Source organism: Zootoca vivipara, chromosome 5 (genome assembly GCF_965207765.1).
Source record: "Zootoca vivipara chromosome 5, rZooViv2.hap1.1, whole genome shotgun sequence".
NCBI lineage: Eukaryota > Metazoa > Chordata > Lepidosauria > Squamata > Lacertidae > Zootoca > Zootoca vivipara.
The window spans coordinates 7,199,884-7,222,687 of record NC_142588.1 but is presented as its reverse complement, the minus strand read 5'-3'; the positions used below and the strand labels follow the sequence as shown (position 1 = coordinate 7,222,687).

General features: G+C 43.6%; 1 protein-coding gene across 1 annotated transcript in view; it reads right to left on the bottom strand.

Annotated features, from left to right (window-relative positions):
* The window catches only part of ANO2 (anoctamin 2), a 145,614-nt gene that overhangs the window by 9,267 nt on the left and 113,543 nt on the right, over positions 1–22,804 (bottom strand). The window contains exons 16-21 of the mRNA XM_060275139.2: positions 22,569–22,680; positions 19,825–19,882; positions 18,717–18,817; positions 15,054–15,202; positions 414–566; positions 222–274 (exon numbers count right to left, since the gene is read on the bottom strand). Coding sequence (XP_060131122.2) covers positions 222–274; positions 414–566; positions 15,054–15,202; positions 18,717–18,817; positions 19,825–19,882; positions 22,569–22,680 — 626 coding nt within the window. The remainder of the gene's footprint in view (positions 1–221; positions 275–413; positions 567–15,053; positions 15,203–18,716; positions 18,818–19,824; positions 19,883–22,568; positions 22,681–22,804) is intronic.

Sequence of the window (22,804 nt, the reverse complement as noted above, 5' to 3'; positions counted from 1 at the left end):
AGTGTAAGGGGCTACCCTTTCTATTTGGGGCCACCTTAGCATAAAATGCAGCTGCTATGTTGCTTAGTGGGACCACCACTTATTACAGTATATTAAATGGCACACATTTTTTAAGAAATCAATGCTTAAATACAGTAAGAAAAACCTGAAATTCTTGACAATTTAAGTCAAATCCCCTCTTGCCATAGCATACGTAAGCAAGAAGCCAATACACTACTCACATTAATTATTACTGAAAATTTTCCAATGCCACTCAGAATGTTAAACCAAATCCCTGTAAGAGAGAAGAAAGATTTGTTAAGTTGTGGTTTCCATTCCTGTTCTGATTGCAAACCAAATTCTAGACCTCATATTTTTCTCTCCTGCCTTTCTATTCTCCATCTTTATCATAATTTTATATTTAAGAAACGTACCTATATCTTTCGCTCTTACTGTATCCGGCCTCCTTAGCTCAGTGACAAACTTTTTGGCATCCAGGCGAACTTCAATGACATTGTTGAGCAGGGCAAACACAGGAGCCAGAGGAAAAGAAGCAACAAAGAGCGTGACGAATCCAAACTGTATAACTAGAAGATAGAAAAACATTGTTCCTAAGGGCTGTGTTGGCAAGAAGACTGAAAAAAAACCAAGTCTGCAATCACTTGCAAAGCCATGACATATAGTGCTATGCTTATATAATATATATAAACTTTTGAAGTCATTGTGTGTTTGTGTGCGCGCCACTTAGGTCCACAAGGTTATAAACGCCTCTTTGGCAGAGGGCTTGTTTCAGCCACCCTGAAGGAGGTAGCTGTGAGAAAACCCTCATTGGATCTTGAGGATCATAGCAACTATCAGTTGTGAATGACATTTTCATGGGGAAATTACTGGATATTATGGGTGAACTTGGTCATGCTGACAGTACCAGGCTGGTACCAGCTGGAGTTCAACCCTATTGATTGTCGCATTCAATGCAACTGATCACAGGATCCCTCTGCTTAGGCTCTCTAAATTGGGAATTGAGGGCATTTTTATTCAGGGGATCCATTCCTCCCCAGAGAACCAGTTCTAGAAGCTGGCATTATCAGACTTTTCTTTGGCCCTCATGTTAAGGAGCTCTGTTTGAAGAACTGTATTGTATGAGACCAAAGGTCTATCCAGTCTAGCATTCTATTCTCACAGCGGCCAACCAGATGCCTATGGAAAGCCCACAAACACATGAGCACATTAGAACTCTCCCACTCGTGATCTACAGCAACTAGCAGCCAATTCCAGAGTTTAATTATGCATTGAAGTCATTCCTTTCTTCTGTCCTGAATCTCCCAACATTCAGCTTCACAGAATGACACCACCCATTGCGATTTAAGAAGTACATGAAACTGCTGAGTGAGGTTGTGAAAGGTTGGGTGTTTTCAAAATGGTGATGACATCCAGCTATCTGTCTTTTCTAGCTGAAGTGCAGAGCCAGTATTTGGGAGCAGTAATGGAATAGATGAGGGCCATTGAACTGAAACTCAGATGGAGATGCTGCTGGTGGGTAGTTTGTCTGTTCAGGAAGATGCTGTCAACCAGTTCAGGTGGGAGTTACATTCTCCTTCAATGGGCAGGTTTGCAGTCTGAGCGTGCATGAATTCATCTTTATTACTGAGCTTGGATCACAGCAAGATGGAGACGCTGTGGCTGAGTGGTTTACACCAGTTGTAAACCTTCATATAGAGTAGATGACCTCCCTACACAAAGCATCTCATTTTTGAGGGTTTAATCTCAGTTTGTAGACTCTCACAATTCCAGGCATTCGTGCAAGTGTGTGTATATCTATTATGTATTTAAATAATACCATTGCCTACATCTTTCTTATACATGAGAAAGCATGGCAACAGAAGGGAGATAGCCTTTCTCATTATTTAAAACACCAGAATGTCATAATGCCCAATGAAATGCAAATTAAATTTCTGGAAGCTCTAGAGTGGCATCCACATCAGCAACGCCCTCATGTGTGCAGACATTTTTCAGGTGTGTGCATGGAACTTTTTTTGGATAAGACTGAGGGACCACATGCCCCTTCTAATGGGTCTTGAATTGGTGAGCCGTGGGACATGAAGCAGGAAATTCAGCCTGAACGCTATCATCCACTTTTGGTCACAGGAGGGAATTGCAGGGAAATCGGTCACACCAAAGAGTGCAGAGTGGATGGCCTTTTCTGACCTTTGTACGAAGGAACTTCTGAAGAAGTGTGCATGCACACAAAAGCTCATACCAAAATAAAAACTTAGTTGGTCTTTAAGGTGCTACTGAAGGAATTTTTTTATTTTACTTCGACCCAGACCAACACGGCTACCTACCTGTAACCAAAAAAATTCCTTCAGTAGCACCTTAAAGACCAACTAAGTTTTTATTTTGGTATGAGCTTTCGTGTGCATGCACACTTCTTCAGATACAGTGAAATGGAAGTTTCCAGGCACTTATGTAGAGAAGGGGTGGGGAGGGGTGGGGATGGGGAGGGGGGATCACTCAGAAGGGTGGTGGAAATGGGTGATTGACTGACTGATAGCTGTTGATGACCGGAAACGACTGCAAATGGTTTTGCATGAAAAAGCAAGGGTGGAGATGGCTGAAGATCGCTTATCATGTATAATGAGATAAGAACCCGATATCTCTGTTCAAACCAGGTCCCTCCATGGTTTTGAGCTTGGTGATAAGTTGCAATTCAGCAACTTCTCTTTCCAGTCTATTTCTGAAATTCTTTTGTAGTAAGACAGCTACTTTGAGATCTTGTATAGAATGTCCTGGGATATTGAAGTGTTCTCCTACTGGTTTTTCTGTCTTCTGGTTCCTGATGTCAGATTTATGTCCATTTATCCTTTGGCGTAGGGTTTGGCCTGTTTGTCCAATATAGAGAGCTGAAGGGCACTGTTGGCATTTGATGGCATACACAATGTTAGAGGATGAGCAATTAAATAGTCCTGAGATGGTATGTTGGATGTTGTTGGGGCCAGTAATGGTATTGTCTGGGTGTATGTGGCAGCAAAGTTGGCATCTGGGTTTATTGCAGGCTCTGGTACCAGTGTCCATGTTAAGTCTGGTGGTTGTATTATTGTGGGTGAGGAGTTGTTTAAGATTGGGTGGCTGTCTGTAGGCAATGAAAGGTCTTCCTCCCAGAGCTTGAGAAAGGGAGCTGTCATTGTCCAGGAGAGGCTGTAGATCTCTGATGATGCATTGTACTGTTTTAACTTGGGAGCTGTATGTGATGACTAGTGGTGTTCTGTTATTTTCTTTTTTGGGTCTGTCTTGCAGCAGGTTCTCTCTAGGTATCTGTCTGGCTCTGTTGATCTGTTGTTTAACTTCATCAGGTGGATATTTTAGTTCTAAAAAGGTTTGCTGTAGATCTCTTAGGTGAGATTCTCTGTCTGTAGAGTTGGAACAGATGTGGTTGTAACGTAAGGCCTGGCTGTATACGATGGATTGTTTGGTATGTTTGGGATGGTAGCTAGAAGCATGTAGATATGTTTGTCGGTCAGTTGGTTTTCTGTATAAGGTGGTGTCTATATGTCCATCCTGTATTTTTATAGTAGTGTCCAAAAAATGTATTTCTTGCATAGATTGGTTCATTGTTAGGTTGATGGTGGGGTGAAAGTCATTGAATGTCTGGTGGAAGGTTTCCAGGGTCTGTTGTCCATGTGTCCAGATAATAAAAATATCGTCAATGTATCGCAGGTACAGGAGAGGTTTGAGTGGGTAGGAGTTAAGGAAACGTTGTTCTAAATCTGCCATGAAGATGTTGGCATACTGTGGGGCCATGCGGGTGCCCATGGCTGTGCCGCTGATCTGGACGAACAGGTCATCACCAAATTTGAAGTGGTTGTGGGTAAGGACAAAGTGGCAGAGTTTGGTAGCAAAGTCCGCTGTGGTTTTATCTGAAATGGTGTTCCTTATGGCTTGTAAACCATCATTGTGTGGGATGTTGGTATATAGAGATTCCACATCCATAGTGGCTAGTATAGTATTGTTAGGAAGATTGTTCAAAGATTGTATTTTCCTCAGAAAATCTGTGGTGTCACGTACGTAGCTGGGAGCACTGATAGCATATGGTTTCAGAACAGAGTCCATATAGCCGGAAACACCCACTGTAATGGTGCCAATACCTGAGATGATGGGGCGTCCTGGGTTTCCTGGTTTGTGTATTTTGGGTAGAAGATAGAAAGTTCCTGGCCGAGGTTCCGCTGGTGTGTTTGTGAGGATCTGTTCTTGGATGTGTAGGGGTAGCTCCTTAATAATCTTGTTCAGTTCTTTTTTGTATGCTTGTGTGGGGTCTGAGTCCAATTTCATGTAAAAGGCAGTATTGGAAAGTTGTCTGTGGGCCTCCTGGATGTAATCAGTTTTGTTCATGATGACGACAGCTCCACCCTTGTCTGCCTCTTTAATTATTATGTCTGGGTTGTTCCTGAGATTTTCTATGGCTCTCCTTTCAGCATGGTTTAGATTTTGTTGTAAGCGATGGTGTTTTCTGGTCACATCCGTTTGGATTCTGTGGCGGAAGCATTCGATGTACAGATCTAGTGTGGTATTGCGTCCATCAGGAGGGGTCCATGTGGAGTCCCTTTTTGTGTAACTTCTTTTCGGTGGTAGTTGGTGGTCAATGTTCTGTTCATTGATGCGTTTGGAGGGTGATGGTTGTTCCCCAGTAAGTTGAGAGGTGTTGTGTTGTGGGGATGTAGTTTGTTCTACTTTGTCTTGTTCTTGTGTGTGATGAAAATACTCCTTCAGGCGTAAACGGCGGAAAAATGCTTCCAGGTCCCCGCAGAACTGAATCATGTGTTGGGATTTGGCAGGGCAGAATGGACAACAGACCCTGGAAACCTTCCACCAGACATTCAATGACTTTCACCCCACCATCAACCTAACAATGAACCAATCTATGCAAGAAATACATTTTTTGGACACTACTATAAAAATACAGGATGGACATATAGACACCACCTTATACAGAAAACCAACTGACCGACAAACATATCTACATGCTTCTAGCTACCATCCCAAACATACCAAACAATCCATCGTATACAGCCAGGCCTTACGTTACAACCGCATCTGTTCCAACTCTACAGACAGAGAATCTCACCTAAGAGATCTACAGCAAACCTTTTTAGAACTAAAATATCCACCTGATGAAGTTAAACAACAGATCAACAGAGCCAGACAGATACCTAGAGAGAACCTGCTGCAAGACAGACCCAAAAAAGAAAATAACAGAACACCACTAGTCATCACATACAGCTCCCAAGTTAAAACAGTACAACGCATCATCAGAGATCTACAGCCTCTCCTGGACAATGACAGCTCCCTTTCTCAAGCTCTGGGAGGAAGACCTTTCATTGCCTACAGACAGCCACCCAATCTTAAACAACTCCTCACCCACAATAATACAACCACCAGACTTAACATGGACACTGGTACCAGAGCCTGCAATAAACCCAGATGCCAACTTTGCTGCCACATACACCCAGACAATACCATTACTGGCCCCAACAACATCCAACATACCATCTCAGGACTATTTAATTGCTCATCCTCTAACATTGTGTATGCCATCAAATGCCAACAGTGCCCTTCAGCTCTCTATATTGGACAAACAGGCCAAACCCTACGCCAAAGGATAAATGGACATAAATCTGACATCAGGAACCAGAAGACAGAAAAACCAGTAGGAGAACACTTCAATATCCCAGGACATTCTATACAAGATCTCAAAGTAGCTGTCTTACTACAAAAGAATTTCAGAAATAGACTGGAAAGAGAAGTTGCTGAATTGCAACTTATCACCAAGCTCAAAACCATGGAGGGACCTGGTTTGAACAGAGATATCGGGTTCTTATCTCATTATACATGATAAGCGATCTTCAGCCATCTCCACCCTTGCTTTTTCATGCAAAACCATTTGCAGTCGTTTCCGGTCATCAACAGCTATCAGTCAGTCAATCACCCATTTCCACCACCCTTCTGAGTGATCCCCCCTCCCCATCCCCACCCCTCCCCACCCCTTCTCTACATAAGTGCCTGGAAACTTCCATTTCACTGTATCTGAAGAAGTGTGCATGCACACGAAAGCTCATACCAAAATAAAAACTTAGTTGGTCTTTAAGGTGCTACTGAAGGAATTTTTTTATTTTACTTCGATCCAGACCAACACGGCTACCTACCTGTAACCAGAACTATGGAAGGCACCACATTGAGCCGCATGAAATGGAAGTCCATCAACCTCACCAAGAAACTTGCCCAGGTACAAACTGACATCCTCTTTCTGTCTAAATGCAAAAACCTGGACATTGTACCTAAGGGTCTTAGAATTAAGAACCCTCTTCAATCAACTTATCCCACGGAATATGCTAGAAAACTATGCCACACTTTATCTAAGAAACTGCTGAAACATCTTATCGGCGTTCTGTATTCCAAACAGAAAACTCCATCAGGATTCACCCAGCCTGGCAGAAGTTCCACAAGGAAAAACAAACCATTTACCACTCTCAACTGGAGTTACTGAAGAACCAGAAAAATAAAAAAACTCTGCAACCTTTCCAACCTACAGGCCACCAATCAAAACAAGATCAACAACATTGTCAATCTTTCACAGCAAACACTCAGCCCAGCTGAGGAATCCGTCCTTTCACGGGGACTATCATTCTGCCCTGCCAAATCCCAACACATGATTCAGTTCTGCGGGGACCTGGAAGCATTTTTCCGCCGTTTACGCCTGAAGGAGTATTTTCATCACACACAAGAACAAGACAAAGTAGAACAAACTACATCCCCACAACACAACACCTCTCAACTTACTGGGGAACAACCATCACCCTCCAAACGCATCAATGAACAGAACATTGACCACCAACTACCACCGAAAAGAAGTTACACAAAAAGGGACTCCACATGGACCCCTCCTGATGGACGCAATACCACACTAGATCTGTACATCGAATGCTTCCGCCACAGAATCCAAACGGATGTGACCAGAAAACACCATCGCTTACAACAAAATCTAAACCATGCTGAAAGGAGAGCCATAGAAAATCTCAGGAACAACCCAGACATAATAATTAAAGAGGCAGACAAGGGTGGAGCTGTCGTCATCATGAACAAAACTGATTACATCCAGGAGGCCCACAGACAACTTTCCAATACTGCCTTTTACATGAAATTGGACTCAGACCCCACACAAGCATACAAAAAAGAACTGAACAAGATTATTAAGGAGCTACCCCTACACATCCAAGAACAGATCCTCACAAACACACCAGCGGAACCTCGGCCAGGAACTTTCTATCTTCTACCCAAAATACACAAACCAGGAAACCCAGGACGCCCCATCATCTCAGGTATTGGCACCATTACAGTGGGTGTTTCCGGCTATATGGACTCTGTTCTGAAACCATATGCTATCAGTGCTCCCAGCTACGTACGTGACACCACAGATTTTCTGAGGAAAATACAATCTTTGAACAATCTTCCTAACAATACTATACTAGCCACTATGGATGTGGAATCTCTATATACCAACATCCCACACAATGATGGTTTACAAGCCATAAGGAACACCATTTCAGATAAAACCACAGCGGACTTTGCTACCAAACTCTGCCACTTTGTCCTTACCCACAACCACTTCAAATTTGGTGATGACCTGTTCGTCCAGATCAGCGGCACAGCCATGGGCACCCGCATGGCCCCACAGTATGCCAACATCTTCATGGCAGATTTAGAACAACGTTTCCTTAACTCCTACCCACTCAAACCTCTCCTGTACCTGCGATACATTGACAATATTTTTATTATCTGGACACATGGACAACAGACCCTGGAAACCTTCCACCAGACATTCAATGACTTTCACCCCACCATCAACCTAACAATGAACCAATCTATGCAAGAAATACATTTTTTGGACACTACTATAAAAATACAGGATGGACATATAGACACCACCTTATACAGAAAACCAACTGACCGACAAACATATCTACATGCTTCTAGCTACCATCCCAAACATACCAAACAATCCATCGTATACAGCCAGGCCTTACGTTACAACCGCATCTGTTCCAACTCTACAGACAGAGAATCTCACCTAAGAGATCTACAGCAAACCTTTTTAGAACTAAAATATCCACCTGATGAAGTTAAACAACAGATCAACAGAGCCAGACAGATACCTAGAGAGAACCTGCTGCAAGACAGACCCAAAAAAGAAAATAACAGAACACCACTAGTCATCACATACAGCTCCCAAGTTAAAACAGTACAACGCATCATCAGAGATCTACAGCCTCTCCTGGACAATGACAGCTCCCTTTCTCAAGCTCTGGGAGGAAGACCTTTCATTGCCTACAGACAGCCACCCAATCTTAAACAACTCCTCACCCACAATAATACAACCACCAGACTTAACATGGACACTGGTACCAGAGCCTGCAATAAACCCAGATGCCAACTTTGCTGCCACATACACCCAGACAATACCATTACTGGCCCCAACAACATCCAACATACCATCTCAGGACTATTTAATTGCTCATCCTCTAACATTGTGTATGCCATCAAATGCCAACAGTGCCCTTCAGCTCTCTATATTGGACAAACAGGCCAAACCCTACGCCAAAGGATAAATGGACATAAATCTGACATCAGGAACCAGAAGACAGAAAAACCAGTAGGAGAACACTTCAATATCCCAGGACATTCTATACAAGATCTCAAAGTAGCTGTCTTACTACAAAAGAATTTCAGAAATAGACTGGAAAGAGAAGTTGCTGAATTGCAACTTATCACCAAGCTCAAAACCATGGAGGGACCTGGTTTGAACAGAGATATCGGGTTCTTATCTCATTATACATGATAAGCGATCTTCAGCCATCTCCACCCTTGCTTTTTCATGCAAAACCATTTGCAGTCGTTTCCGGTCATCAACAGCTATCAGTCAGTCAATCACCCATTTCCACCACCCTTCTGAGTGATCCCCCATCCCCATCCCCACCACTCCCCACCCCTTCTCTACATAAGTGCCTGGAAACTTCCATTTCACTGTATCTGAAGAAGTGTGCATGCACACGAAAGCTCATACCAAAATAAAAACTTAGTTGGTCTTTAAGGTGCTACTGAAGGAATTTTTTTATTTTACTTCGATCCAGACCAACACGGCTACCTACCTGTTACCTGTAACCAGAACTTCTGGATTAGGTTTGCATGCTGCTCTAAGCAACTAGGTGACATTGCTCCTTGCTGGCCATGGATTCCTTTACTTCTGCCTTTGATTTTGTCTTGCACTGACCTCCATGTATTGGGATCTGTGTCTGATGCAGTAAAATCACAGGTATGATTTTAGCTAGTGGCTTCCTAACCCATGGACTTTTGTTTCCTCTCTACCCTATGCTATACCAGATCTCATCTGTAACAGAGCTCTCTATAGCTGTAGCATAGAAATCTCCAAGTTAGAAGGGCCAACCAGGGCATTGTAGCCAAACTGACTGCTTTGGTGCAGGCTATGGAAGGGAAGGGAATAGGGACCCAGGTGGCACTGTGGGCTAAACCACTGAACCTAGGGCTTGCTGATCAGAAGGTCGGCGGTTCGAATCCCTGCGACGGGGTGAGCTCCCGTTGCTTGGTCCCAGCTCCTGCCAACCTAGCAGTTCAAAAGCACATCAAAATGCAAGTAGATAAATAGGAACCGCTATAGCGGGAAGGTAAACGGCGTTTCCATGTGCTGCTCTGGTTTGCCAGAAGCGGCTTTGTCATGCTGGCCACATGACCTGGAAGCTATACGCCGGCTCCCTCGGCCAATAATGCGAGATGAGCGGGCAACCCCAGAGTCGGTCACGACTGGACCTAATGGTCAGGGGTCCCTTTACCTTTACCTATGGAAGGGAATAGTGGTGTTTGCTTTGTGAACATTTTGCCCCTTCTGAAACAGACCTCCTTTCCACTAAACTTCCCCTTTTTGGCAATTTTTTGCAGCATTTGTGAAAGGATGAAAAACTGTTTGCAAGGCAGTGAAGGCAGGGGAGGAAAGGCGGAACACCTCGTTGTTGACATAACTGAACCAAGGCTCTGTCACATTGTGATGCAGTAAAAATAAGGCATCTGCATGCAATTCTACACATTTGCACTTTGTTACTTTAAAAAAACAAACACATTTGAATAGAATATCACTGATTCTTATAATGGAAATGGTATTTCTTTCCCCCTGAAGAGCAAGCGAGCAGGGAAAATTTGTACAAAAGCATAGAAGACTGGCATATGGGTTTGTTTATGGACATTTTCACACACACCCCTCCATAATGTTGACTTTCGCAGCAAAAACCAAAACTGACAAAAAATTGATGCAGCACTACAAAGAAAGAGCCTGACTATTGTGTGTCTGCAATAGCCGCTAATGATTTCTCACATAATTGATGTATACAACATGCCTCCACAAGATGCTCCAAGATGACACTTTCAAATCCTGCTACATCGTGGAGATTACAGAAGAATGTGGCAATATTTCTTTTGTTTTGATGGATTCTCCTGCTTTAGGGGGAATTCTTCTAAATCTTCAGAATTAATCCTAGAAGGCTTAGAGACCCTGAACCTTATTCTGCCTCGCTTTATATGGATGCTAGACTTCTGACTGCCTTCAGCAGGAAAATAATTAATTCTGTTATATAGAAATCCTTGGTTCACATATATCAGGGTCCCCAAACTAAGGCCCGGGGGCCAGATGCGGCTCAATCGCCTTCTAAATCCAGCCTGCGCACAGCATGTTTTTACATGAGTAGAATGTGTCCTTTTATTTAAAATGCATCTCTGGGTTATTTGTGGGGCATAGGAATTCATTCATATTTCCCCCCAAAATATAATCTGACCCCCCACAAGGTCTGAGGGACAGTGGACTGGCCCCCTGCTGAAAAAGTTTGCTGACCCCTGACATACATGCTTAGTAGAAGGGAAGAAAAAAAATTGGATAGCAAAATACGTTCATTGCAATCTAAACAGAAGTTCAGTGACAGACACACCAGGTCAGAGAATCTGCTTGTGGGGTGGTGTCCTGCATATCCTTAGAGCGTTTATTTGGCAAAGGAATGTATATCCCACCCTTAAAAAATTTCTCAGGACATGAAACAGCTTAGGGTCATTGCTCTTAATTTTGACTTTCTGATTTTAATCTTCGCTTTCTGTTGAGGAACCAGCCATCAGCCCTGACTGCAGCACGGCTATTATGCTGTAAGTATCCTGGAAGGTCTCAACATTTGCCCTGTGCAGTCTCTTCGAACAGTGTTCCCATGATGGCAGATACAAACTAGGCCCAGATGCAGTCAAGGTGCAGTTCGTTTTCAAAGCTCACAAAGTCTTCAGCTAATTACAAGAGAGTGTATTATTATTGATTTTTGGCTTTCAAAAAACCTCTCACATTATCAAGATTAAGCTATTATTGCAGCAGTATTAGTGTTTTGGCAAGCAGCGTGTCCTTACTACAGAGACTGTCTCAGCACATTTGTTGTTGTTGTTTAGTCGTTTAGTCGTGTCCGACTCTTCGTGACCCCATGGACCATAGCATGCCAGGCACTCCTGTCTTCCACTGCCTCCTGCAGTTTGGTCAAACTCATGTTGGTGGCTTCGAGAACACTGTCCAACCATCTTGTCCTCTGTCGTCCCCTTCTCCTTGTGCCCTCAATCTTTCCCAACATCAGGGTCTTTTCCAGGGAGTCTTCTCTTCTCATGAGGTAGTCAAAGTATTGGAGCCTCAGCTTCACGATCTGTCCTTCCAGTGAGCACTCAGGGCTGATTTCCTTAATAATGGATAGGTTTGATTTTCTTGCAGTCCATGGGACTCTCAAGAGTCTCCTCCAGCACCATAATTCAAAAGCATCAATTCTTTGGCCATCAGCCTTCTAGTTTCTGTTTAAATTATATTTCATTTCTAGTTTGAAGTCAGCTAGTGAAATTTTTAAAGCATCATGCCAGCTAGTGACAGGGTGCTGCTTCTTCTAGCAAGCATTCCGGGCAGATTTCACAAAACAAAACACCTCAATCAGCATAGGCTACCAGGGGTAGAAGAGCACATTGTAAGAAACAGAGGGGACAGTGCTGAGAAACTGGCCCTTATTGGGCCTCGCCTCCATCATGCAACTTCCTTTGGGCCTAGATCTCATTATGCTGTATATTTCCTTGCTCTTCCTCCATTTAACGCTGTGGATGGAAAAGCGTTCCACATAATGACATCAGGACCAGAGTGATGATTTGTACTATAGAAGTGGAGGTGGGTATCTGATATGGCCACCTATTTTTGTTGGCAGATCTGTGCTTCTTATTACACATACTTTTGCCTTTCTCACTCGCTGGATCATTTAAGTTCTATTCCGAACTTAAAAATGGAAAGCGTAATGCTGGAGGTCAACAATAGAGGTTTAAAGACTGTCTCAAGGCAAATCTTTAAAAATGCAGTATAAACACCGACAACTGGAAAACACTGGCCTGCGAGCGCTCCAGTTGGAGAACAGCCTTTACCAAAGGTGTCATGGACTTTGAAGACACTCGAACTCAAAACGCAAGGGAGAAACGTGCTAAGAGGAATGCACGCAAATCCACACCGTGATCAACTCCCTCCTGGGAACCAATGTCCCCACTGTGGAAGGACGTGTGGGTCCAGAATTGGCCTCCACAGTCACTTACGGACTCATTGTTCAAACCGTGTTTATGGAAGACAATCTTACTTGGCTATGAGTGATCGCCAAAGAAGAAGAAGATGACTTTTGCCTTTGGAGGACCTTACACGTGACTCTAATCTAAGGGTTGCCATGTACTGTTTCAGAATATCTTCCCCTAACATACAGACAGGTAGAATTGCCCTGCTATCTCTCAGTTCATATGGCCAAAAAGGACCAGTACAGGTGAAGAGGGACATCCACACAAAGTTACACAGATTCCAAAACTGAATCTAATCAAGGTGGCATTTTAGGATTAGGCTACACCATTTCTTCTCAGAGGCATGTTGCTGCATTTAACTACAACATGTTTTCTTGCAGTTAAAAATTTCCTTTCTGAATTCAGTGACTCTCTCTGGCGAGTCCTGTTCTTCAGTTTTGAAAGTATGCAAACATTCTCCACTGAAGTGCTCCTTTCATCTTCATTTCTGCCTGGTGCCCTTTCAGAACAATCTCAACTGACAGCTCCAGTGCTGAGCATCTCAAAGAACTTCCGCTCCATGTGGGTGGTCTGTGTCAATCAGCAGTGAATCTGACAGCTGAATTTAGTGATACGTACTGTGCACCACAGGGAGAAGAAGGTTTAATTTTACTCTAGCTTTCCATGTTTCTTGAATCTCATAGCCAGGACTCAGCATACTGTGCCACATGGTAAAATTACAAAGATGGCGAGCCATTAATATTAAAGATAATCAGATTTACCTGCTGGAATCTATCTATCTATCTATATAAATGTAAACTGGGGATGTGTGTTTGTCTCCAATGTTCAACGAAACAGCTTGACCGATTGCATTCAAATTTTGACACAAAGTCAAATGTGACTACAAGAGCAAGCCCATACCATTTTTAAAGACAGATGTCACACCTGGGCCAGGTAAAACCCGCAAAACAATTGTGTTCCAGAACTCACAAATCAGATGAAAGTGTATGCTGGGAAAAGAACCAGGTTGCAAACCAGCGCCCTCTAGCGACGGCTACACTGTTACTGTACCTATAAAACCTTCCCTCTCAACAGCACCTCAGCTCCCGTTTACATACTAGGCCGAAGCCTTTACAGACTAGGCCAAATGGAGGTACTGAGTCGCCTGGGTGGGGGTTGGGGGGAGGAGGGGTTGTGATACATCATGGGTCGGGACATGGTGGGGGGAACCACAGGGATAAGCCGGGGGTGGGGGGGAGGAGGGGGCGGGATACATCATGGATCGGCACGGGTGGGGGGAATCACAGGGATATGCCTGTGTAAACAGAACACACGTAAAACAGGGGGACTCTGAAGGTGAGGGGAGTCTGAAGAGCCTCCATTTAACAGACTGAGCCACAGCAATGCATGGCAGGGCCAGCTAGTGTGTGTGTGTGTGTGTGTGATTGGAATAAAAATATTTAAATTGTACCTGAAGCCAGAAATAAATAGGCAGGCCACTGATATTGGGTTGTGGGCTTTTATATAACCTGAATCACCTGAATCACTGTGCAAGCATAGGTTGAGGCCGGGGTAGCCTTACCACCTGCTCCTAATCTATATTCTATAGGCAAGCCAAACTCTGCCCCAAGCACAAGCCATGGGTTTTCTTGAGTGTGTCTGGCTCCTCATCTGTTGGTTAAGGGAGACTCACCTGGCACCCATCTCCCCAAGCCCCAGGACTCCGAAAGTGTGGTAAGAGTGGGTCTCCGTGGAAGGCCTTTTTCCAATGGCCCCTCTCCATTTGCATATACTACCGTTAGGCGTCATTCTCTCTCCTGTTTAATTTCAAGCTGTTAAATTAGGTTAGTTTATTCTGATTGTGTTTTTTTTTCATTTACTTATTGACATCATGAAAAGGGGACCCAGGTGGTGCTGTGGGTTAAACTACTGATCCTAGGGCTTGCCGATCAGAAGGTCGGCGGTTCGAATCCCTGTGACAGGGTGAGCTCCCGTTGCTTGGTCCCAGCTCCTGCCAACCCAGCAGTTCAAAAGCACGTCAAAATGCAAGTAGATAAATAGGAACCGCTACAGCGGGAAGGTAAACGGCATTTCCATGTGCTGCTCTGGTTCGCCAAAAGCGGCTTTGTCATGCTGGCCACATGACCTGGAAGTTATACGCCGGCTCCCTCGGCCAATAATGCGAGATGAGCGCGCAACCCCAGAGTCGGTCACGACTGGACCTAATGGTCAGGGGTCCCTTTACATTTACCTATTGACATCATGAGTATTTCTAATTGTTCCAAGTAGTTTTTTTAAAAAAATGTTTTTAAAGAACAGGAGTAAGTTCTGCATGCTCTATAAAAGTTGTAGAAACAGCTTTTTTTTTTAGAAAAAAAGACTGCTTTGATATTAGCGGCTGAAAAGAGATATTTCAAAAGCCTTACTCATTTCCATGTATTCTGGGGTCAGCCCAGTAAAAGGTTCCAAGGCGTGGTCCAGCTCCCACTGCTGAGGTGGTTTGGAAGGATCGGATTCATTTGCCTTTGTCTCAGGCCTCTCATCCTTTAGCTTCCGGAACAGTTTTTTTAACTTACTGGGGAATAAAAAAAAATGTAGCCAATAAATTTAATTAAAACAGTTTGGGGATCTCAAACAGAACCTTTTAACAGCCTCACTAGTTGCCCAGGGATGCAGCTTAAAAGAAAAGCATTATTTTTTGTTTTATGTAGCAAACATAAGTGTGGGAGGGCTCACTGGGTCCTTCCATTTCATCCTCACAACCATCTTGAGGCTGAAATGACAACAAACCAGGGAGTTCACAAACCAGCAGTTCACCAGGGATGTGAGGTAAGAGCCCTCTCCGTCCCACTGCTTGAACTTACTTAAATAAACACATATAAAGCATTGTCTGGAAAATAAACTTTGGAGTATAATAATCAAGTGTTCTCCAGGAATGACACCAGAGACACCGGCTTAAGGACACACATGAAAAAAGATGCTCAAAGAATGTTTCGCGTGCACCATACCTATGAGTAAAAATCCAGGTTAATCCTCTGCTGCCAGGATCTTAACAAAGGGCCGCCCTAAACCTTCCTCCCTGCAATCTGCAATAAATCCCTTGAACCTGAAGTATGCATGCTATGCAAAAGAGATTATGATGGAGTGATAGGTCTATTTATTAGCTACCTGTTCAAACAAAAAAAGGTTTCTTTTACACCTAACCAAAGTGGGGAAGTAATGGCAGGTATTTGTAATAATAATAAAAAAATCAATTGAAAACTTTTGACGGTGGAGAGCTGGACTTACAGTGCAATGCCAGTGGTGTCCAAACATTTTTCAAAGAGGGCCAGATTTGATGAAGTGAAGGGTTATGAGGGCCGGCCAAAGGGCTGACCAAAGTTGTTGAGCTTTTTTAAGGATTGAAATTGTTGAGGTTTTGTTAGGATTTTACCCCACGAAATAAACTGCCGCAGGGGCCGGATTAAACCGACTGGCGGGCTGGATTGGACCCCTGAAACAGACTATGGTACAATCCTATGAATGTCTACTCAGAAGATCCATATCTTACTCTCAGATAAGTGTGTCTGATGGTGGTCTATTATTATTATTATTATTATTATTATTATTATTATTATTATTAAAATTAAAAAGATCTTTCAGTTCTTTAAAACATTACAAAATATGGTTTATTATTATTATTATTATTATTATTATTATTATTATTATGGTTGTTGTTATTGTTTTTCCCCCTTTTCCCCTTTCCTTGTTAACTTTGCAAATAAAACAACAACAACAACAACAACAACAACAGTGTGTGAATTGTAGCCCCCATATTCTTAGTTTTGTTAATACAGTAGTACCTCGGGTTACGAACGCGATCCGTTCCGGGTCGCAGTTCGTAACCCGAAAAGGTCGCAAACCGAGCGCCGCTTCTGCGCATGCGCAAAGCGCGCGCGCCGAAAACACTTCCAGGTTTGCGGAGTTCGTAACCCGAACTGTTCGCAACCCGAGCGATTCGTAAACCGAGGTACGACTGTAATGGGAAAAAGAGAGTTGGATCTCAAACCAGTGTCATATGGAAAATTGAATAAAGTGAAGAAAAATGCTCAGTGTGCTTTGACGAATATGTCTTCATTGAGGTTGATGATTCAATCCCTTCCCCTGTTGCTACAAGGTGCTTTGCCAGTTTTAGTTCTCAAGTTGCTCTCAGATCACATCTGGGATCACATCTGAGGAAAGCATATTTGTAAAAAAAAAAAGGGGGGGGGAAAGCACTGGCTACTTCCATCCAGTATAATGCATTTGCCATTACCAGTCTGAAGTTCACTTTTCGCTTTTTGCTTTTCTGGCCATTACTGGTGCCACTAACATTCTGTTTCATTCCTATCTCCCTCTGGCAGGCTGCCTAAAGTAACTATAATGAGAGCCAGTACAGATCATCACTGTGCAGACCTAAAATACGATTAACAAATAGCCCCCGTGAGTACATTCTTGGCTGTGTGTCCTGGAAGATCTGCTCCCTTGCCTTGCAGGCCTTTTCCCACCTGGCCTAGGAGGGCAGGGGCTGGACTGACTCCAGCTACAAAAGCTGAGACTGTTGAACAGACTCTCGGGCTGGGGTGTTGTTTGGGGTTCTTTGTTGGGTGGCATACACCACAAAAAGTGGGGGAGAATAGTTTGTAGATATTCTGTAAAAGTACTACTAAGCAGAGCTGGCCCAGTCATTAGGCAGGGTAAGGCCCAGCGGGTGCCTTGCCTGCCCCGCCACCTCCCCCAGTGGTGAAGAGCCACCTTGATCAGTGTCAACTTTGGGCAAGATCATCATCATCATCATCATCATCATCATCATCATCATCATCATCATCATTTATTTATACCCCACCCATCCGGCTGGGTTTCCCCAGCCACTCTGGGTGGCTCCCAACAGATTAAAAACAGAATAAAACATCAAACACTGAAAACTTCCCTAAACGGGGCTGCCTTCAGATGTCTTCTAAAAGTCAGATAGTTGCTTATTTCCTTGACATCTGATGGGAGGGCGTTCCACAGGGCGGGCGCCAACACCAAGAAGGCCCTCTGCCTGGTTCCCTGTAACCTCACATCTCGCAGTGAGGGAACCACCAGAAGGCCCTCCTTGCAGCTGAACGATGGTGGTGGAGACGCTCCTTCAGGTATACTGGGCCAAGGCCGTTTTGATCAGACGCATTTTGAGCGAGATCTCAACCAAAACTGTGAGAAAGAGATGTTGTGGAGTGTGCAAGATCTGACACGATTTGGGGCAAGATTTCACCCCAAATTGGTGTGACCTAGCCCAAAATCGGCTGTGATCACTGCTGCAGCAGGAGGGGTCAGAAGCAGCGGCAGCACCAAGCGGCGCTGCCCGTTTCCCCTCAAACAGCAAAATGGGATGTGCTGCCCCTGCTACTAAGAGATTTCACCGTCTTATAACTCTCTTGACTTCCCTCGCATTTGCTCAGACGTCTTTGCCAAAGCATTCCGAATTACTTGCTGCAAATTCCTGCTACAGATACAGGTAGCATTGAGTGGCAACTTTCTTCATGACAATGAAGGCTCTTCCCAGTAGTGTATCAAACGCCTTTTTCCCCACACACGTGTTCTTAAAAAATTGCAATATCATTCTCATTTTTAAATGTGTTCCAAGTAATTTATGTTAATCAATTGACTCATAAGGAACTAATTTGTTAGGGGGGAAACCCCAGCACCCTTTCTCCTATGCTAATTAAGTTTGACCTCAGTTGAATTCATCCATTTGTTTGTTTGTTTATTTGGGTGTTGTTAATTTTGCGCACTACTATTTATACAGCTGGTTTCCCCCACCTCCATGGATGTTATGTTATATCAAATACTAATATATTATATGATTCTCTCCACCCCCACTCCCATCCGACTCCCCCCCCCCTATATAGTATCATGTATTGTATATTTTTCTTTGCTGTGAGACCTTTGGGTGACAAGCAACTAATAAATTTAAACAACAATAATAATGTATGCAAACAATGATAATATTTCAGTAGGCTTTGGCAAACCAAAAGCCACGACATGATACCTTACAGAAACAAGAGTACGGATGTGAATGAAATACATACGGAACTCCAATTTCAAAGATGTTATTTTGGATCAGCTGTTTTCCCAGCATGATAATGCTTAGCTGAATGCAAAGCTCCATCAAGCAGCCTCCAGGAGCACACTAGAGGGCAAGAGAAAGGGCAAGGGGGAGACACAACACCACTAAGTAGAGGTTTCCGGAGAGTGGGTAATGCAGGGGCAACACTGCTTGTCACTGCCGCAGTGCATGTAAGCAACTGGGCATTCCCACATATTTGCCAAGCATCAATGTGAGCTTCAGGAAAATGGCAACTTTATGAAACCCAGCTGATAATGATGACACCCTTATGTGTTTTTGCTTGCTGAAAATCAGAATTAGAATATTACATACTTAATTTTTTTCTTTTTAAAATTTTTAATCTTTATTAGCAATTCACAAAAAATTCACAAAAATTATAAAACAAATTATTGCAAAATTTGCAATTTGCAATCAATAACCAAATAATAAACAAACATTAAAATAAAATATTCAAAACTTAATTAAGGTTAACTGAAATACAAACTTAACTAAAATACAAAATTGATTTAGATACAAACTTATATTCTCCCTACCACCACCAACCCTCCCCCCACCTTTTAGTGCTTCCAGAATATTACATACTTTCAAGCAGCACAGCATATTTATGAAATATCTATTTTGGTGATGCAGGAATCTGCCCAGTTTCTCCCTTTTACTCATTCCCCCCCCCATCTTAAATCCAGTTCGTCCCGTTTCTATACCAGTTTGAGTTGTGTGTGTGTATTTAATGAAAATTCAGCAGCCTTTTAGTCTATGTTTCTCCTGATGCACATTTCTGTATGCCATTTTACCTAATGTAACACATTGTACCAGCAATTATCTTTAATAGAATGCATATATATATACATTTTTATATACACTTCCTTCTAATACATACTTCTGTGTGCGTTTCTTGGTTAGTGAACTACTGTGCAAAACTCAGAGAAGAGCATATTTTGAAGGATTGCTGTGTTTTGATTCCCATATTATTTTGGATGCGTGAACTGAGTTACATTCACATTAAAATGCAAAGCAAACTGAATCCCTCTCCCTTCTCTATTTCAAAGTAAGATTTAAAATGGGATACTTACCTCTTCCATTCGGTAACCAGCAAATACATACACATAATGTCCAGGTCGGCCTACAAACCTGAGAACATGCACACACATATGGAATAAATCAGTATCAGAACAATTAATTAAAATTGCTCACTTTGTGCAGCCAACTGATGAATGCTATTTTAAAAGAAACATAGTACCATTATATTTTATAACTAACTTAGGACTGGGTGTGCGAAACCCAAAGACAGCTAACCCACCATATCCGATGCCCTGAGTGGCCTGAGCCAGCAGGGAATAAGTGGGGGTAGAAGAGTGGAAGAGTGACCCCCCAGTTCCTCTGCTTCCCATTGGAAGCTGGTGAGGGGAGAGGAGAGGTGCTGATAGACTCCTGAGCATGTCTAAATCTTCCCCCAGCTTGGGTGTGTGTCAGGGGACCAAGGAAGCTTTGGATCAACCCCTTCCCGGTTTTTCCCTGGAATGTCTCAGAAACATCCCCTGGGGCTCTGAGCCAGAGCACAGATGATCCAGCAGTGGCTGATGCTAGAACTCTGAGATTGCAGCCTTAGGTGCATGCACGCTCTCCCTCTCTCTCTCTCTCTCTCTCTCTCTCTCTCTCTCTCTCACACCCACACACCCACACACCCACACACACACACACCTTTCTCCCTCCCAGTTTCAGATGGTAATACAATTATATTAATATAAATTTATAAACACACATACAGTGGAACCTCGGTTTATGAACACCTTGGTTTATGAATTTTCGGTTTACGAACGCCGCAGACCCATCTGGAACGGATTAACTCACTTTCCATTACTTTCAATGGGAAAGTTCGCTTCAGTTTATGAACGCTTCAGTTTATGAACAGACTTCCGGAACCAATTACACCCATGCTTCGGGTTAAGTACGCTTCAGGTTGAGTACTCCGCGGACCCGTCTGGAACGGATTAATCCACTTTCCATTACTTTCAATGGGAAAGTTCGCTTCAGTTTATGAAGGCTTCAGTTTATGAACAGACTTCCGGAACCAATTGTGTTCATAAACCGAGGTACCACTGTACATATACAGTAGGGTGGTTCATAAAAAACTTTTTGTTTTGTAAAAATGCCTGCTCCAAAGGTCTTATCTTACTACACGAGGGATTATATAGCTATATCTGAAATTCCATGCATATCAGTTAATATCTTGACCCTCCTCCACAAAAATAGCTGTTTACTTGGCCATTTTCCTATCGTGAAGGCTGAAATTTCAATTCAGTGGAGCAGGGTCAAGGTATTAACTGATATGCATGAAATTTCAGATATCACTATATAATCCCTAGTGTAGTAAGATAAGACCTTTGGAGCAGGCTTTTTTAAAAAAGTTTTTAATGAACTACCCTAATATACAGTTGCAGATTTTGCCATTTGAAATCTTAAAGGTTTTTGATATATAAAATAATAGTATTGTTCTTTGAAAATTGTTGTGACTCTCACTTCTCAATCCAGCCCTACAGAGAGCAGGATGTCTTCCATTTATTTCAGTTAATATTGTGTAACTGAGATTTTTTTAAATATTCACACACGGCTGTCTTTCCTTCTCTTGTAGAATGATAGCGTCTACTCAGCAGGTACGGGAAAGCTGCATATATGCATCTGTAGTAAATCAGAGTGATGTGTTGGAGAATCCCTCACCACTGTTGGTCACAACCCCTTTCTGGAGCAGTCTCTGTTTGCTGGCTGTGGGTGTCCTTGAGAAAAACACCTGTGTGCATAGCTGCCAAGTCTCCCGTTTTCCACGGGAAACCCCCGTTTTTCCAGCTGTCCCCAGCCGGTTTATTCTGGCACGGCAGCCATTTTGGAACTGGGTGGAGCATGCTCAGAAGCGACTTTTGATGCTGCTCTGCCCAGTTCCAAAATGGCTGCAGCGCGACTTCTGGTGCGGCGGCCATTTTGGAACTGGGCACAGCAGCATCAAAAGTCACATCTGAGCATGCTCCAGCCAGTTCCAAAATGGCCGCTGCGCTACTTCCGGTATGCTACTTCCGGTCCGGTCCCTTATTTTTCAGAGAGGAACATGGTAGGTATGCCTGCGTGCCCCCTTAACTTATAAGAGGGGAGGTGCTGGCAGTGGCGGAGCAAGCTGATTGGGTGCCCTGTGCCCAGGCCCGGCTCTAGGGGTAGTCTCGGTGGCGCGGGGCTGGCAGGGGGGCGCCGGAGCGATCTCCGCGCCACAGCGCCAGGGCGCCCGACCTGCTTGAGATGACCCTGCCTGTGCCTGCCTGCGGGCGCCCAAGCCACCATATCACTCCCAGGAGAGATGCATGACTTGGGCGCCCTGCAGCCCCCCCCCCGGGTGAGTGCCGCCTGGCATTTTGTCACCCCCCTCAGTGGTGACACAAGGGGCAACTCACCCCTACCACACACCCCTTCTGGGTGCTGGCATCTGCCGCACTCCCTCTGCAACAGTCCATTCTCCCAAGACACGAGGCACAAATGCAGGAGCCCCACATGTCACAAAGAGCCCAGAGGTCTCTCAACCTGTGCCGAGCAGGGTAAACGCAAACCCACACCTTGTCCAGAGCAGGCATGCAGAGAATTTACATGAGGGAGAAGCCTCAGTTCTCACTTCCCAGTGGGGCTTTTTGGAGATAGCCAGGAGCAGTTCGATTCTCTCCATCTGCTTCCAGCCTTCCCCAAATCCATGTTGAGGTATCATAAGCAGAACATATGCATTTTCCATATTTCAATGTGTAAATATCAACTTTATGCTAAAGAATCATATTCAGCCTACCTTCCTTTAAAAAATGCCACGTAAAAAATTGGTGCATAGGAGTTCACAAATTTTAGAAGGAAAGCTTTCATAATTAAATGCTCCTCAAAAGTTTTTTCTGTTTTTGGTATCTCTGTCGTGAAGAAAGCAGAAAGACAGATGTATGCAGACAACTGATAATTTATGTGACGCAAAATAAACCAATAAGCCATATTCCTCTGATCAAAGGGGATGCTGATCAGTTTGGAAAACATCAT